This window comes from Lissotriton helveticus, chromosome 7, assembly GCF_964261635.1.
Source record: "Lissotriton helveticus chromosome 7, aLisHel1.1, whole genome shotgun sequence".
NCBI lineage: Eukaryota > Metazoa > Chordata > Amphibia > Caudata > Salamandridae > Lissotriton > Lissotriton helveticus.
In genome coordinates this window covers 148,666,736-148,683,786 of record NC_136068.1, presented here as the reverse complement: position 1 = coordinate 148,683,786, position 17,051 = coordinate 148,666,736, and the positions used below count along the sequence as shown (strand labels likewise).

The following is a 17,051-nucleotide window of genomic DNA, read 5'->3' as shown; positions in this document are numbered from 1 at the left end:
TGGTCTCTCCACCTCTTTGGAAGGGTGCGGAGGCGAGAAGAAGGTGGGCAACGTGATGGTCTGACCTATGTGCAAAGAGGTAACCACTTTGAGTAGAAAAGAAGCCCTAGTGTAAAGGACCAATTTGTCTGTATGGACTGCAGTAAAAGGAGGCTTTGAAGAAAGAGCCTGAGCTCACTCACCCTGCAAGCAGAGGTGATGGCAAGCAGGAAGGCAGTCTTCAAAGTGAGAAGTCTAAGAGGGCAGTTATGGAGTGGCTCGATGGGAGCACACAAGGTATGTAAGGATAAGATTTGAGTCCCATTGGGGCATTACGAAAAGAGAAGGAGGAAAGATATGATTAATGCCCTTTAGGAATCTATTTACTATTGGGGACTTGAAAAGAGAAGGCTGATCAGGGAGGCAAAGAAAGGCAGATATGGCTGAGAGGTAGCCTTTAAGAGTGCCCAAGGCAGAGCCCTGCTAGGCTAAAAAAAGGATGAACAAGAGGAACTCAGAAAAAGGGGCAGAAAGGGGATTCACAGGCTTTGCTGTGCTCCATACCACAAATCCATCTACAGGAGTATATCATTTTAGTGGAGGGACACCCGGCTGCCAAGATGACATTACAAAGTTTGGGTGGAAGATCGAAAGCTGTGAACTGTCGCCGCTCAATCTCCATGCAAGGAGGTGAAGGCTGGACAGGTTCAGGTGGAGAACCGTCCCCTGCTGCTGCTTCAGAAGATGCTCCAGAAGACAGTCTGATCGGAGGGTCGATGGCCATGCTCAAGAGCTTGGGGTACCAGACTCTTCATGCCCAGTCCAGAGCCACAAGAATGACTTGGGCCCAGTCATGCTTGAACTTCTTTAGCACTCGGGGCAGATGTGGTACAGGCGGAAAGGTGTACAGGAGGTCGCAATTGCACTCTCGACGAAAAGCGTCGGCGAGCGAGTGCTGCCTTGGAAATTCCAATGTGCACAACTGCTGACACTGCACATTCTGTTCAGTGGCAAACAGATTTAAGCAAGGCTCTCCCCACTGCTGAAAGAGACCTTGCACCACCTCCAAGTGAATACGCCATTCGTGATCCATCATGAACCGACGGCTGAGTTCCTCCACACTGGTGCGCAGAGAGCCTGCCAGGTGTTGAACCACCAGGGATATGCCCTGATGTTCCAGCCATGTCCAAAGGCGTAGAGCCTCCTGACATAGGGTCCACGACCCCACCCCGCCCTGTTTGTTGCAGTACTACATGGCGGTGGTGTTGTCCATGAACACCTGCACTACTCTTCCTTTGACAGAAGGAAGAAATGCCTTCCGTGCAAGACGGACCGCCCAGTGCTCCAAAAGGTTGATACGGAGACCGGAGTCTGCCGGAGACCAGAGACCCCTGACCTCCGCCTCTCCCAGGTGACCGCACCTTCCCAGGAGTGACACATCCATCACTACTGTCAACTCTAGTTGGGGAAGGGAGAGGCACTGTTGCTGACCCAATCCTGCTTCCTGAGCCACCACTGCAGGTTCGTGCAGTCACCTCAGAGATCTGGACAAAGTTGGAAAGATTCCTCTGATGCTGCGCCCACTGGAACTTCCGGTCCCACTGCAGAGCCTGCATATGCCACCTGGCATGACCCACCAGCAGGATCCAGGAGGCCATGAGGTCTAGCAGCCTCATAGTCAATCTCACCGAAATCCGGGCTAGAGGCTGAAACATCAGTATCATAGCCTGAATATCCCAGACCCGCCGCTCGGGAGGATCAGCCTGAAACTGAAACTAAGCTGTATCCAGAACTGCTCTGATGAAAAGGAACTTCTGAGAGGGAATCAGGTGTGACTTCGGCACATTGATAATGAACCCCAGCAAGTGCAGGTGGTCCATCGTAGTCTGGAGGTTGGAGACGACAGCCTGGGGTGAGCCGGCCTTCAACAGCCAGTCGTTGAGATAGGGGAAGACGGGAACCAGTGACCTGCGCAGATGAGCTGCAACCACCGCTATCACTTTTGTGAACACCCGCGGGGCTCGGGTAAGGCCAAAGGGAAGCATGGTAAACTGAAAATGCTCGTGACCTACCGTGAACTGTAGGTAACGCTTGTGGGCTGGCAGGAGAGGAATATGGAAATATGCGTCCAACGCTATCATAAAGCATCCGAGGTCGAGAGCAGACAGGACCTGAGCCAACGTGAGCATCTTGAGCTTCTCCTTCCGGAGGAAGCGGTTGAGGGCCCTGAGGTCTAAGATAGGATGCAGGCCTTTGTCCTTCTAGGGGACCAGAAAGTAGTGGAAATAGCAACCAGTGCCTACTTCTGGCACAGAGATCCTTTCTATAGCTCCCTTGGCCAATAGAGCTGCACCTTCCTGGCAGAGAAGGGCCAAGTGATCCTCCGAAATGCGATGGAAGGATGGTGGCATGGAGGGAGAGAGGTGTAGTCTTGAAGGGGAGGGAATAGCCCCTTCGAACTAACTGCAAAACCCACCTCTCTGAAGTGATGCTTTGCCAGTTGGGGAGGTGATGGCGAATCCTGCTGCTCACTGGCCTCTGGTGGCCCTCTGCACTTATGCAACAGTATCCCACACTGTATGGGTATACGGCCCAAGAGGCATGCTGCACTCAATGACAGCAGAGCTAAGCTGGCGGAAGAAAACATCTTCTTCCCAAGGTGGTCTAGCTCCTTGGATTCCCTATTTGGGGGAGAGGGGGGAATGCGTCCTTAGAGGACGAGGCTTGGACCACCAAGCTCTATGGGGTCGGTGTTGGGAGAGGAAAAGTGGGTCGCCCGGAGCCAGGCAGTGGCGTCGGGCAATCATCCTGTCCACAGGTGCACCTGTGCTGGGCTTGGACCAAGTGCCCAGACGGATGTAGGTGAGGGCTTCATTGAAAGGCAGAAGAGGCTCCGAAGAGGCCGTCGCTGGTTGAAGCAACTCAGTCGGGAGGTTAGTCCTGACTGCCACCATAGGAAGCTCCATGCCCAAGGCCTCATCCGCCCTTTGCAACACCACTGCGAATGAGGCTCCCTCCTCTGTAGCCTCCGTAGGGGGGAGAGCATAGCAAAGGTCTGGGGAGGTATTCAAACCACTGGTGTCACCCAGGTCCTCTTGCCAGTCCAGCCAGTCAAGTTGGGCAGCCAAAGGGTTCACAGACCCCTCCCAGTCCTCCTCACCCTCCACTGGTTGGAATGAACAGAGGCACAAACGTACCTTCCGGCACCGGTACCAACGTCGAGCGACATCAGTCCGGCACCGTTTCCAAGTCAGGGGTGAGGCTGGGTCGGCACTGGTCAGGGGCCGACTGGCGCCGGGGGTGTCGTCACCTGGATCAACACTGGGTAAGGTAAAGTGAGGTTGACTGCCATCGATCCGGATCTAGACCTGGATCCTCGGGGACCCTTTGGCGACAGAGCCGCCGGCATCGATGGCCCAGGACGCCCAGCCGAGTCTGCGGGGCCTGAAGGTATGGTGGCAGAGTCGGACTGCCAAAAGATGCTATGTAGCGCTTCATAGAAAGCTCGAAGCTGAGCAGGGGACCCTCCAGTACCGGGAAAAAGAGGGAACTTGAAGCCGTCCCAGGATCAGGGACGGCTCTGAGTTCCGACGACACCGGACGCGGAGTCGACTGATGGCACCTACCGACGCACAGGGGTACTGCTAAGAGAAAATTCTCCTCATCCAGTCTGACGCCTGGGGGTAGTTTTAAGGTAAGGAATCTATAATTAACTGTTTCTTTCAGATTATTTGAAAAACCTAAAATTAACACGTGCACCCTTGTCAACAGGTTCAAAACTGCCTTCAAATAGAGGAGATATCAGCTAAATTAAATTAAAGGAGAAAATTACACTTGAAACAAACTCTTGTATTAGTTTTAAAATCTTCAAAAACTGAAAAGAAATACAAAAACTTTTAAAAAGCCATAACCAACATTCAGACGGCAAAGTTAGAAAACCAAGCCACTTTTATTGTACATTATGAGTTTGACTAGAAAAAAACCTACTGTAAATTCCTTTTCCAGATGTTTTAAAGACTGTGCATCTTTCTCAAAATGTTCAAGCTCTTCCAAAACTGTGCAGTGGAACTTGTCTAATCTGTTAATTCTGCAAACAAAATATTTTATAATAAATTTAAAAGTGTGAGTGATAAGATAAACAAGACAGGAAATGAAGGTGAAATATAACAAATAATCTGACTAGGAGAAAAGCATGTTACTTTCAGTTACAGTCTTTGTAATGCAGATTCATCTTGCCTACGTTTTAACACTGCCATCAGTAGGCATAACAACTCAGGCTGACTTGAACACCCTGACAAAGGTGCAGGAGGTGCTGAAAGCAGGTCACATGTCACGGTGGACAGAGCCCCCTCCCTAATTCTGGAAAGAAGACGTCCAGCCCACAGAGTCTGAGACTAAGGTAGGCAAAGAAGTGTTATTTTCACTAGTCAGCACATAGATATATCTTTAGAAACATTCTGCTTCTTTTACTATAGATTTTATCAAAGAAGGCTGCCGCTTAAAGCCCAAACTGAATGGAGGCAGTCAGGGTGTTTCTCCATATACCTGGTCTCTTCAACCACTTTAGGCCCTCTACTAACGCCTGCATTTGAGACCATGAAAAAGGGGAATTAGAAAAGAAACTGGGAGATTTCCTTTTCCCATTGATCTACTGAAGTGGAAGCCGTTTTAAGGGTGAAAAACCAAAATTATGTAACTTTTGATTTAAAACATCATCTTCTGGAGAATGTGCACCAGAGCGTTCCAAGATGGCCGCCAGACTTCCCGGAAAACCTGGAAACACGTGTGAGCTTTCACCAACTAATTTGTGCGGAGAGAGATATGCTGCCGTCCTGGAGCGGCACACTAAGATTTCAGAATGAGTCTATAATCACACAAGCGCAACGCCACTCCTCATGTTGGGCCGCCGGGTAGCCATTTTGAGGAGCTATTACATGCCGCCTTTGTAGCAGTGGGCAGGCAGCATCATTCAGCTTAAAATATGGCTGGGAGGTTTGTATTTCTTCATGCTTTCTAGGAGGATTCCTACAATTATTATGGTCTACAAGTCATATTGAAGACATCCTTTTGGAATTTTCCTCGAATATTTGATCTACCAAACTCTCCCCGCAGGGTGATTTGACTATCTTTATTGCCATTTGAAATTTCACCTTACTAACTTTCATTTGTGCTTCCACTTTACTAGTTTTATACTGCTTTAATGGTTACCTTACAACTCTGAACTAAAATATCTACTACGGATCTACAAATGCCATCCACATCCAAGCACTTTGCTCTATTGTAGGAAGGTAGGATCCTTCTGCATGGTTACCCCCACTTTTTGCCTGGTGTGACTATGGTTTATGACTAGTCTGACTGGGATCCTGCTAATCAGGACCCCAGTCTCTGTGCTTCCTCCCTAAATTGGACATGGTGAGTACTTAGGTACCCCCAGATTGGCTTCTGATGTACCCTTGTAAGTCCCTAGTATATGGTACTAAGGTACCCAGGGCAAAGGTACACCAGGGGCCACCCATGGTAGACCACTCAAATTGTGACTACAGGCCTGCCATTGCAGCCTGTATAAGCTGGAGCTAGCCCCACTTACAAAAGATATAGGTTTTCCTACATCTGAGGTCACTGTACTTAAAACCTATGAGTCACCCGTAAGGTAGGACTTTCAATCTTGATGGCTGGGTGCTCGGTTATAAATGTGAGGGTGACCCTGCATGAGCAGGACACCACTACAACCTTTGGAGTCCATTCTCCTGTGTTGTAAGTGCATAAGTCATTATGATTTATAGAGAGGCCATGCGTCATTAAGTGATGATCATATCTAAACTGAATGTAACAAACCCTGCAGTGTTTGGTATCAAACATGTTGGAATCATACCCCAACACCGTAAACGGTGTTGGTGTATGGTTCCATGACCTGTAAAGCTCCTCCGGGAGGCACTCAGTGCTCCCGGTACCAGTCTTCTAGACTTGGGAATCAAGCTATGGCTGCTGCTGACCAAAGACACAATTCTGCCCCCCTGCTGCCGACCCAGTGACCACCTCCCAGACAGGATTTAGTGTATTGGGCCATGGTGGGGGCGTTTGCCAGTGCCACTTGACTGCTTTGAAGAGCACACATGGTGCCCCCCTTGCATACTCCAGTTGAAAAGAGTTCAGGGAGCCGTTGGCGCAAAACTTGACAAAGGTCATGGGAATATCCTCCCCAATGTGCAGCCCCTCCTCAGGGAGAGGCCCTTGAATCGTCACAACCCTTTCCTTAGGACACTTAAGAACTTATCTGTGGGTGGTTCCCTAGATTCATCGTGGAACAAGATTCAGATCCGAAACCACTTCAACTTCAATCGTCTTGGCATTCTGAACTTCGCTTTGGGAATCGAGACTGCAACTGGGAAAACTCCAACTGTTCCTGGTCTTGTCCTGCTAGTCTTCTGCAACATCTTTGCCTGTGCTCCATATAGGTTCTTCATAAGACTTGTGGATCTCAAAGACACTTGAAGGAATATCCCTTGAAGTGAAGGAGTCACTCCCTTGCATCTGCACGCACGGCAACACAGCTGACCAGTCTGCTGTTCCTGGACTCCCACGGACTCCGAAAGGATCAGCAACACAGGTGGTGGTTCTGCAACTCCTGCGAGGCCTGCACTGTCTTCACAGCAAGCTTGAAGCCAGAATCCCTTGTCGGAACTGCGGGAGCAGTAACCCTGTGCACTGCGTCGACTTGCCATTGCTAAGGCTTGCTGACTCTATCCTCCAGAGATCTTCGGGCTCCAAGAAGCTCCAGCCTCAAGCAACTCCTGCAGCCAAGATCTTTGCCCTCACCGCATCCCTTGCACTGTGAGCCTTCATCATTGGTGAGCAGCTCGAGGTCCTCATGCGACTCCTGTGCTTCCACCCTGTGTGTCCTCTTGAGGGTCTTCATTGATTTCAGCGGGCTTCCCTGATTGCTTGGGGCCTGCTCTGACTCCCCTGCTTGAGGCAAGTCACCTGGACCTTGCTGATCCCGACACTACACCTTTTTCGCTTTCCACGGTGGTTAAGGTTGCCAAGGCTTTTTGGTGCTCCGGACGGACACCGACCCCTCAGCTCTCGACATCCGACATGGGACAGCTCGTGAACTGCTCCTGGTCTTCCACATCATCGTCTGGTCCACACAACTGCAGCTCCAAGGTCACCATCAACTCTCCTGCAACACCTAACATTGGTGGGCATTCGTCTTCCATTACTCCTGACATTGACTCTATCCCCTCTACTTGCAGGTACTCCTCAACTTCAATCCACCTTTGGGTTCTGCCGGACACTTTCATCTTCTCCAGCACCGGCATCTTCCTGAAGTTCGCCACTGAGTTCGACGGCGGCTTCCGATGCTACTTCACACCTATGCACCCGGCTTCCCTGGTGTAGGTATCCTGGTTCCTAGAGTATCCACAGGTGGGGTGGCTCTCCAACCTTCTGTCTTTCTCAGGGTTTCTTCAGGGTCCACTGGGAAGGGTCCTTCTTTAAAATTGCAACTGCGACTTACCCATTGACTTGAATTGAGCACGCCTTCTTGTTCCCACTCTGCACACGGCCTCCGTGGGGTTCCTGGTTACTTACCTCGGATGGTTCTTTGGGTCCCCAGCCCTTTTATGTCTTCTGGGCACAGTCTTCGCATCCCACTATTTTAGTATATGGTTTGGTCGCCCCCGGTGACCACTGTGTATTTGGGCAACTTACCTGTTTTTATTGCAAAGTATTGTATGCAGTTGTAGATCTCTGGGTAGGAGATATTTGTAGGTGTTAATGAGTGTCTTATAATAAATACCTATTTTTATAAATATACGGTGTGGTTCTTTTTCACTTAATCTATACCAATAAGATTACGTTCTGGTCAAACAAGCTGCTTTACACTCCTTCTGGACTAAGCCTGAAGGCTGCTCTCCACAGCTACCACTCAGAGAGCTTTCTAAGGCTGTCTAAGACCAATAAAATCACCATAAAGGTTGTCTGGATTAGTGCAGGGTGCCCACTAACATATGTTTGCACCATATACTAAGCCAGCCTCTTACATTGGTGTGCAGCGATTTGGATTCAAGCCTGCATTGTTTTACCAGCTAATCTTGGTGTGAATTAATTAAAAAAACATCACTCACATTAGGCACATATCACATTTCTCCAATCTTAGAGAGTTTAGTTTACACTAGGTTAGGGAGGTGCAACACTACACTACACCTAATACCCATGTCTTTAGTTTGGGATGCTAGTGCCCCCAGTCTTCTAGATACAGTGGTCTTACGTTCCAGGAACTAAGAACCCTTTGTACCTCTAGGAAGTTAAAGACAAGTAGTAATCCAATCACTAAGCATCTCTTAGAGTTGCTTGTCCTGGATGATATCCAGCACCCTGACAGATTGGGGGATCAGGAAAAAGTGGGTGGGGATGCTCCAGAGGATGTGACAGGAGGGTAACCGCACTGGCTCAAATCATGAGCATGATCAAGAGGAGTCTGAAGGCTCCACCTTGTTAAACTCTGATTCAGGGAATAGTGCAGATGGTAAAGAAGGTGTCCCTAGAAGTAGGTCTCCCGTTATTCCTCCTAGGAGGATTCATAGCAGACATAGGAGGTCTAGATCTCCCTCTGTGGAGTCCAGTGCTTCAGGACAGTCAATAGGGGCTTCAATCTCTAGTAAGAGAGAGGACTCCTTGTATAGGGAATACCAGCTGATAAAGCTTGAGAAGGTGAGACTCCAACTAAGGCGAGACCAGTTGGCCCTTGACTGAGAGGCCCTGGAAGTTCAAACAAATAGGAAAAAGCTGGCCCTAGAGTCCCATGGTGGCAGCCCTAGTGTCCCTAGAGTCAGGGAAAACTCTTTTGATAGTAGGAACTTGAGCAGGATAGTCCCTCTTTACAAGGGGGGGTGACACCCAAAAATGGACCACTGGATTAGAGAGGGCCTGTAAGGTTCAGAAGGTCCCTCAAGGGCAGTGGGCAGCTATCATGTGGCTCACATTTGGTAACAAAGGTAGAGATAAGCTCCTCATTGGTAAAGAAGAGGATGCTGACAATTATTCAGTTGTGAAGAGTGCACGTATTGATGGGTTTAGTTTAATCACTGAACAGTATAGGATTAAGTTCAGAGACACCCAGAAGGCACACACCCAGGACTGGTTAGATTTCATTGATGGTGCTATTAAGGCTCTGGGAGGCTGGCTTCATGGAAGCAAGGTACAGGACTATGAAGGATTGTGTGATTTGATAATGAGGGAGCACATCCTTAATAACTGTCAGAATAAACTTTTGCACCAGTACCTGGTGGACTCTGATCTGACCTCTCCCCAAGAATTGGGAAAGAATGTAGACATATGGGTCAGCACCAGGGTTAAGCAGACAAATCATGGTAATGGAGGTGACCAGAAGAAGCAAGATTCTTCAGAATCACAGGATAAAGGTGGGGACAAAGGTACAGATAAAAAAGAGTCTTCACAAGGGCCCCAAAAATCTGCATCTGTGGGAGAGTCCCAAAATTCCAAGAGGGGAAAAAGAAACCTTGGTGCTACATTTGTAAGGTAAAGACCTATTGAAAGAAGGGATGCTGATTGTCTAAAAGGCCAAGGAAACTCCTACTACCACTGCCCCTAAGGCACCTATTCCCCCTAGTCCAAGTACAAGTGGTAGTACAGCATCCAAGGGATTAGTGGGGTAAACATTTGGTACTGAGATGGGTTCTGGTCTAGTTAGAACTCAAGCTCAGGTTGTGATAGTCTGTGAACTTGACATTGATCCTGCCACCCTACTGGTATGTCCCACTAACTTGGGCAAGTGCAGACAACAACCTTTGATCAATGGAAAAAAGCCAGTGTCACTATGGTGAAAGAAAAACTTGTGTCCCCTGAACAGATCACACTTGAACAAATATACCAAGTTACCAACGCAAGCGCTGTCAGGACTGATCATAACTTGGTAGTTGTGAATCCCAGCTGAGGAGGGGTAACAGAGCCGACAAGAGTTGTAGTATCTCCAGACCTACCTGTGGATTCTTTGTTGGGCAATCATTTGGAAACTGCCGCGTGGGCTGAAGTAGAGTCAGTACGCACACAGAAATGATGGGCATTTCTACCAGTGTATTTGCTGTCACATGGGTTTAGGCCAAACAGCTCAGCACTGAAGGGGCACTGGATCCTGGAAGAATGGACCAGGTGCCTCCAAAGAGAAGGAGCAGGAAGGGTAAGAAATTGCCCTCCTCTCAAACTCCCAGTGACGATCACCCTCCTGGATCTCACCCCTTGTGAAGGAACTGTCCCAGAGGAACTAGGGCCTGACCAGGCAGAGTTCTTGGGGGCAGGGATCCTTCCAGGGCAGACTTGAATTTGGAGCAGCAGACCTGCCCTCTCTTGAACCCTTCCTACAGCAAGCAGCTACTGAGGAAGCAAGAAATATCAGTGGTTCCCATAGGATCTATTGGGAAGAGGGACTCTTGTATTCTGAAGGGAAATACCCCAATCCAGGTGCCACCAGGATGTTGGTAATGCCCTAGAACTTCAGAGGGGTTTTACTCTCCATAGCACATTATACTCCTCTTGCTGGACACTTAGGGCAAAGTAAGACTTGGGACAGGCTTGTCTCTCATTTTCACTGGCCCCATATGTCTGAAGATGCCTAGGAGTTTTGTAGCTCCTCTGTCACTTGACAAGCTAGTGGTAAGTCAGATGGCACTACAAAGGCTCCCTTAATTCAACTTCCAGTACTAGGGGTCCTCTTTGAAAGAGTAGGGATTTACATTATTGGTCCCTTGAACACTCCATCTGGAACTGGGCACAGTTACATCCTAGTAGTTGTGGACCATGCCACTAGGTACCCAGAAGCCATTCCCCTTAGAACCAATACAGCTCCTGTAGTGGCCACGGCCCTCATGGGAATCTTTTCCAGAGTGGGCTTCCCTACGGAGGTCTTATAAGACAGAGATACAAACTTCATGTTTAGTTATATCACTGCCATGTGGAAAGAGTGTGGAGTCAACTACAAGTTTACCACACCCTACCATCCACAGGGCAATGGGCTTGTTGAAAGGTTCAACAAGACCCTAAAGGGTATGATCATGAGACTCCCAGAAATGCTTAGGCCAAAATGGAATGTCTTACTACCCTGCCTTCTCTTTGCCTACAGAGAGATTCCTAAGAAGGGGGTTGGCTACAGCACATTTGAACTTCTGTTTGGACATCCAGTTAGGGGTCCGTTGCGTCTAGTTAGGGCTGGGAGCAACCTCTCAAACCTAAACAAGACTTTGTGGACTCTATCAGCCAGACCAGAAAGTGTGGGTGTTGGAGCCTGATGCCCAAGCAGCTCTCCAGGACAGATGGAGTGCCCTCCATACTATCCTTTAACAGAAGGGTGAGGTCAATCAATCAATCAATCACAAGTTTATTAAGCATGACTACTCACCCGTATGGGTCTCAGGTGCTGGGGGGGGGAGGGGAGGTGCAGCTTCCAGTTGAATCAAGGGCTGTCGAAGAGCCAGGTTTTGAGGTTTCTTGTGAAGATGGGGAGTGAAGTTGTCTGTGTGAGGTGGAGCGGAAGGGCGTTCCATGCTCTGGCTGTGAGGAAGGAGAAGGAGCGTTGCCCTGATCTGGTCTTTCTGGCACGGGGAGCTACAGCGTAGGAGAACTGGGCTGATCGTAGGGTTTTTTGGGGGGTGTGGAAGTTGATTCAGCTGTTGAGGTATGCTGGTCCGGTGTTGTGGAGGGCTTCGTGTGCGTGGGTGAGGATCTTGAAGGTGATTCTAGCCTCGATGGGGAGCCAGTGGAGTGTACACATGTGTTGGGATATGTGGCAGTGTCGTGGTAGGTTGAGGGCCAGTCTTACAGTTGCGTTTTGTAGCTTGCGGTGAGGTTTTTGTTTATTCCGGCCTAGAGTGTATTGCCGTAGTCGAGTCTGCTGGTGACAAGGGCGTGGGTGACGGCTTTTCTGTGCTTGAGGGGGATCTATTTGACGTCTTCCATAAGAGGCGGAGGATGTGGAAGCAGGAGGATGTGACAGAGTTGATCTGGCTGTCCATTTTGAGTCAAGGATGATTCCAAGGTTGCGCTCGTGGTCCGTAGGGGCGGGTGGGCTCCCGAGGTCGGGGGCCCACCAGGTATCATTCCAGGTGACGGGGTGTGGGCCCATGATGAGTACATCTGTTTTGTCGGTGTGGAGTTGTAGGCAGCTGCTGCTCATCCACTTGGTGACAGCTTCCATGCCTTCTTGGAAGTTGCGTTTGGCTGCGTTGGCTTCACTGGATAGGGTGAGGATGAGTTGGGTGTTGTCTGCCTATGAAACAATATTGAGTCCATAGGTTCTGACGATAGGGGCGAGAGGAGCCTTGTAGGAGTTGAAGAGCGTTGGGCTAGGGGACTCCGCAGGTAGTAGATGTGTAGTCCGAGAGGAAAGGGGGGAGTCTGACTCGCTGTGTTCTGCCAGAGAGGAAGGAGTAGATCCAGTCTAGGGCCTTGTCCCGGATAGCTGGGTGGTGGAGTCTGCATATTAGGCTGTGGTGGGATACTGTGTCGAAGGTCGCTGAGAGGTCGAGGAGGATGAGGGCTACTATTTCTCCTTTATTTAGTAGGGAGCAGATGTCGTCTGTTGTGGCGAAGAGGGTGGTTTCTGTGCTGTGGTTTTTTCTGAAGCCGGATTGTGATGAGTCGAGGATGTCGTGTTCTTCGATGAAGGTGGCGTTGACGGCTTACTCGATGACTTTCGCTGGGAACAGGAGCAGGGAGATGGGTCTGTAGTTTTTTAGTTCTTTGGGGTCCGCCGAGGACTTCTTCAGGAGGGAGTTGATCTCGGTGTGTTTCCAGTCATCGGAGAAGGAGGTGTTTGCCAGGGAGCGGTCGATGGTGTGGCGAAGCATGGGTGCAATGGTGTCGGCGGCTCTATTGAAGATGTGGTGGGTGTTGGGGTTCAAGGGGGCCTGGTTCCTTCTGTTTAGTTCCCCGTTAGCGGTTTTTCTTAAAAGTGCTAAGTGCATATGCGAATTTATGGACGCTCCCTAGAGCTCGCTTTAAAAGGGGGCTGCCAACAGGAAACAGGTGCTTGGTTTCTTTATTGGTCCCTTGCCGTGTGATTCCTGTTCCTGTGGTTCTACCTTGTTTCCCTTCCTTTGAGCTCCGTTCCAGCGGTCTTTTCTAGTGCTGGGTTTTGATCCCCTTTTTCCCCTGCTCCCTTGTTTTCCTATTCCCTTGGGCATTTCTGAACCCTTTATTGGGAACCTGTTTTTGATCTTCGGTGACGTTCTGGGATTCGCGGCTGCGTTTCCTTTGTGTTTTAACGTCCCGTTATTATCCCTTTTTGTATCCAAACCATCTTGTTATACGCTGTGTTTGGGTGGTTTCACGAAGGAGCTGAATAACGGCCGTTTTTGTGCTACCTTCGTGTTCTTTTTTAGATTCCAGGGTTTTTTTGGGTGTCCTTCGTATTCCCTTTGATACCCATGTCCTTTTTTGTCCTAAGAATTGTGAATTCCACTCCCTTTGTCATTCTCGGTGTTTCCCGAGGGGGCATGGTTGGTCTGGGGTTACGCAAGAAACAACCAATACGATAGCAGTGGAAGAATTCCTGTTTCGTATCAAGCCACTCCCGTTTGTTATCTGGGGTAAGCAGGGAGGTCGGTGGTTCGTGTGTGTACTTGGCACTGGTAATAGTAGTAGGGGTATGTTTAATCTTGTCTCCTTCTTTCGTTTTAGCGGTCTCGTCTGTGTCAAGCTGTCAGCTGCCAAAAAGCCAGAGGAGACGAGTTGTGTTCCCCAAGACCTTGGGTTCCCTTGTTTTGTTACCCACCTTCTCCCAGTGTCGTGTTCTGCACCATCCGTTTTGATTGCGGGTGTTGGGGGTCACGGTGAGGGTAGAGGATTGGGACGTTCTTCACTCCTGCGGTGTTGGGCCGGTTGGCAACGGAACAGTGGGGGCAGGGGTCCGTGGGGACCCTGGAGTCGATTGACTTAATCGTCTTCAGTGTGTCTTCGGTGGTGAGGGCTGTCCATCCGTCAATCGTCGGTTTTAGGGCGCCGGGGGTGGCTGGTGGGGGTTCTGTGTGTTGGGTGTATTCATCGAAATTGTCGTAGATGTTCTTGATTTTGCAGTGGAAGAAGGTGCTGAGTTTGTTGCAGAGGTCTTGTGAGGGGTGAATGTCAGTTGGCTCGCTGGTGGGTTGGATGAACTCCTTAATGATGTTGAAGAGTTCTTTGCGTAAGTGGAGATTCTGTCTTCAAAAGAAGCTTTTTCATGTTTCTGACGAGCTGGTGGTGGCGGATTTGAAGTTGTTGTGGGCTTCTGTGGATTTGGAGTTCTTCCAGGTTGGCGGTGAGAGGTGCCTGGACTCTCGGAGTTCGGGGATGAACCATCTGGCCCTCTTGGCATGTGTGTTGTTGTTCTTCTTGAGGGGGGCTATGGTGTTGACGCTGTTGATGATCCACTTGTGTAGAGTTCGGAAGGTGGTGTCGGGGGCGTCGTCTTCCGAGAAGGTCGGGGTGGAGTTGCTGAGGGAGAAGGTGAGCTAAAAGTCAGTAATTTTGGTCCAGTTTCTTCGTGGGAGCTGGTGCTGGTGTCTGTGGATGGTGGGTGTTCTGAAGGTGTAGTGGATGCATCAATGGTCTGTCCATGGGAGTTCGGTGGTGTGGCTGAAAGTGAGCGCGTTTCCTGTTGTGAAGAGGGGGTCAAGGGTGTGTCCTGCTGAGTGCGTGGGTACGGTCACGATCTCTCGAAGTTCAATGGTGTGGAGGTTGTCCAGGAGGGATGCAGTGTTGGGGTCTCATTGGTTGTCGAGGTGGAAGTTGAGGTCTCCCAACAGGGTGTAGTTGGTGGATGTGATGACATGCGGGGAGATGATGTCTATGATGTAGTCGGTGAAAGGTCCGCAGGGTCCAGGGGGTCGGTAGATGAGGGTTCCCCTGAGGGTGGTGGTGGGAGTGGTCAATATCTTGAAGTGAAGGTGTTCCATCAGGTCTGTGGTTTCGTCGGGGAGTGTGCTCATGCGGAGGGTGGATTTGTGGACGATGGCGATTCCTCCCCCTTTGCGGGTGGGGCGGTCTTTCCTGAAGATCTTGTATCCTTGGGGAGTCCGGTCCTGAGGTGGCGTTGGTTCAGGTTTCGGTGAGGAAGGCTGTGTCCGAGCTGAGGTCACCTACTTGTGGACCCAGGCACTCATGGAAGTCCCCATAGGGTACGTCATGTAAACCGCCTGAAACCTTTTGAGGACAGGGCTGACATGAGTTTGCTCATGGAAACTGATGAGGGAAAGGAGGAAGAGAGTGACCCTCTCCCGAGTTTCTTCTCTCAAAACCCTGATGATGGGTCAGTAGATGGATAAGTCTTGGCAGGCAGCCTCACTGACCAACAGCAAGCTGATTGTAGGAAAGTCCTCAATCAGTATAGACACATGTTCTCCCTGCCACCCAATCAAACCACCTGGTGTACCCATGAAGTGGACACAGGTGACAGCCTCCCGGTCAAGAGTAAAATCTACAGACAGCCTGACCATGTCGGGGATTGCATTAGGATATTGGTCCAAAAGATGCTGGAACTGGGGGCCAATGAGGCTTCAGATAGCCCCTGGGCTAGCCCAGTAGTCCTGGTACCAAAACCTCACACCAAGGGTGGAAAAAGAGAGATGAGGTTTTGTGTGGACTACAGAGGCCTCAATGCAGCCACTAGGACTGATGTCCATCCTATTCCAAGGGCAAATGAACTTATAAATGAACTTATAGATAACTTGGCCTCAGCCAAGTTTCTGAGTACATTAGACCTGAATACTGGCTACTGGCAAATCAGGCTAGCTGAGGATGCCAAGCCCAAAACAGCGTTTTCAACCCCTAGTAGGAATTACCAATTTATTGTAATGCCCTTTGGTCTCAAAAAGGAACCTGGCACATTTCAGATGTTGGTGAACAAAGTCCTAACAGCTCTGGAAGCCTATAGTGCAGCATATCTAGATGATATTGCGGTATTTAGCTCCACCTGGGAGGATCACCTGGTTTTGAAGGCCCTGCAAAAGGCAGGTCTCACATCAAGGCCACCAAGTGCCAGATAGGGCAGAACAAGGTTGTGTACTTGGGACACCAGGTAGGGGGAGACCAGATTCAACCACTGGAGAGCAAATTCCAAACCATTGTGGACTGGGTTGCTCTCACTACTCAGACTCAGGTCAGAGCTATCTTGGGCCTAACTGAGTATTACAGAGGATTTGTCAAGGGATATGGATCCATTGTGACTACCCTGAATGATCTTACATCCAGGAAAAGGCCAAAGAAAGTTCAGTGGACAGTAAGCTGTCAAAAGGCATTTGATGACATGAAGCAGTCCATGTGCACTGTTCCCATTCTGCAAAGTCCTGACTACTCAAAAACTTTCATTGTCCAGACAGACGCACTCGAGATAGGGATAAGGGCTGTGTTATTACAACTTAATGCAGAAGGGCAGGGTCAACCAGTAGCTTTTTATCAGCTGAAGGTTGACCCCCAGGAGGAAACGTTGGTCACCCATTGAGAAGGAACCCTTTGCTGTGGTCTGGCCCTTGAAGAAGCTGAGGCCATACCTATTTGGCACTCACTTCATTGTTCAGAGAGACCACAAATCCCTCTTGTGGTTTAAACAGATGAAGGGTGAAAACACCAAATGTTTGAGGTGGTCCATTTCCCTACCGGGGATGGACTATACAATTGAACATAGACCTGGGAGTAACCATGCCAATGCAGGTGGACTCTCCAGATATTTCCACTTCGAAAATGACCCACTGGGCAAGATTAATCTCATCTCCTTACGTTTGAAGGGTGGGGGGGGTTGTATAGGAAAGCAAGATCTGCTTTCATTGTTACCCCCTGTTTTTTAGGTCTCGCTAGTGCTAGCGCATGCGCTGGTCTGGTGAGACATTAAGCAAGCGGGTTTTTCAGTTGCTACCAAAGGCAGGCCGTAGGCCACCAGCTTGCTATTACGTGCACAAGCGCACGCGCCTCTCTCCGCCTCTCCAATGTTCTGTTGCTGATCTCTTTTACTTTCGCGTGCGCGCACACAACTCCCGTTCGCGCCTGCATGGTTTGTTTACACAAACATTACCAGCTTGCCGGCTTTT

The 17,051-nt window shown here is 49.6% G+C and overlaps 1 protein-coding gene across 4 annotated transcripts in view; it reads right to left on the bottom strand.

The window, feature by feature from the left end:
* Positions 1-17,051, bottom strand: part of SYCP2 (synaptonemal complex protein 2) — a 2,783,385-nt gene that overhangs the window by 116,137 nt on the left and 2,650,197 nt on the right. For all 4 annotated transcript variants that reach the window (XM_078651823.1, XM_078651822.1, XM_078651824.1 and 1 more), the window contains one exon: positions 3,967-4,066. In XM_078651823.1, coding sequence (XP_078507949.1) covers positions 3,967-4,066 — 100 coding nt within the window. The remainder of the gene's footprint in view (positions 1-3,966; positions 4,067-17,051) is intronic.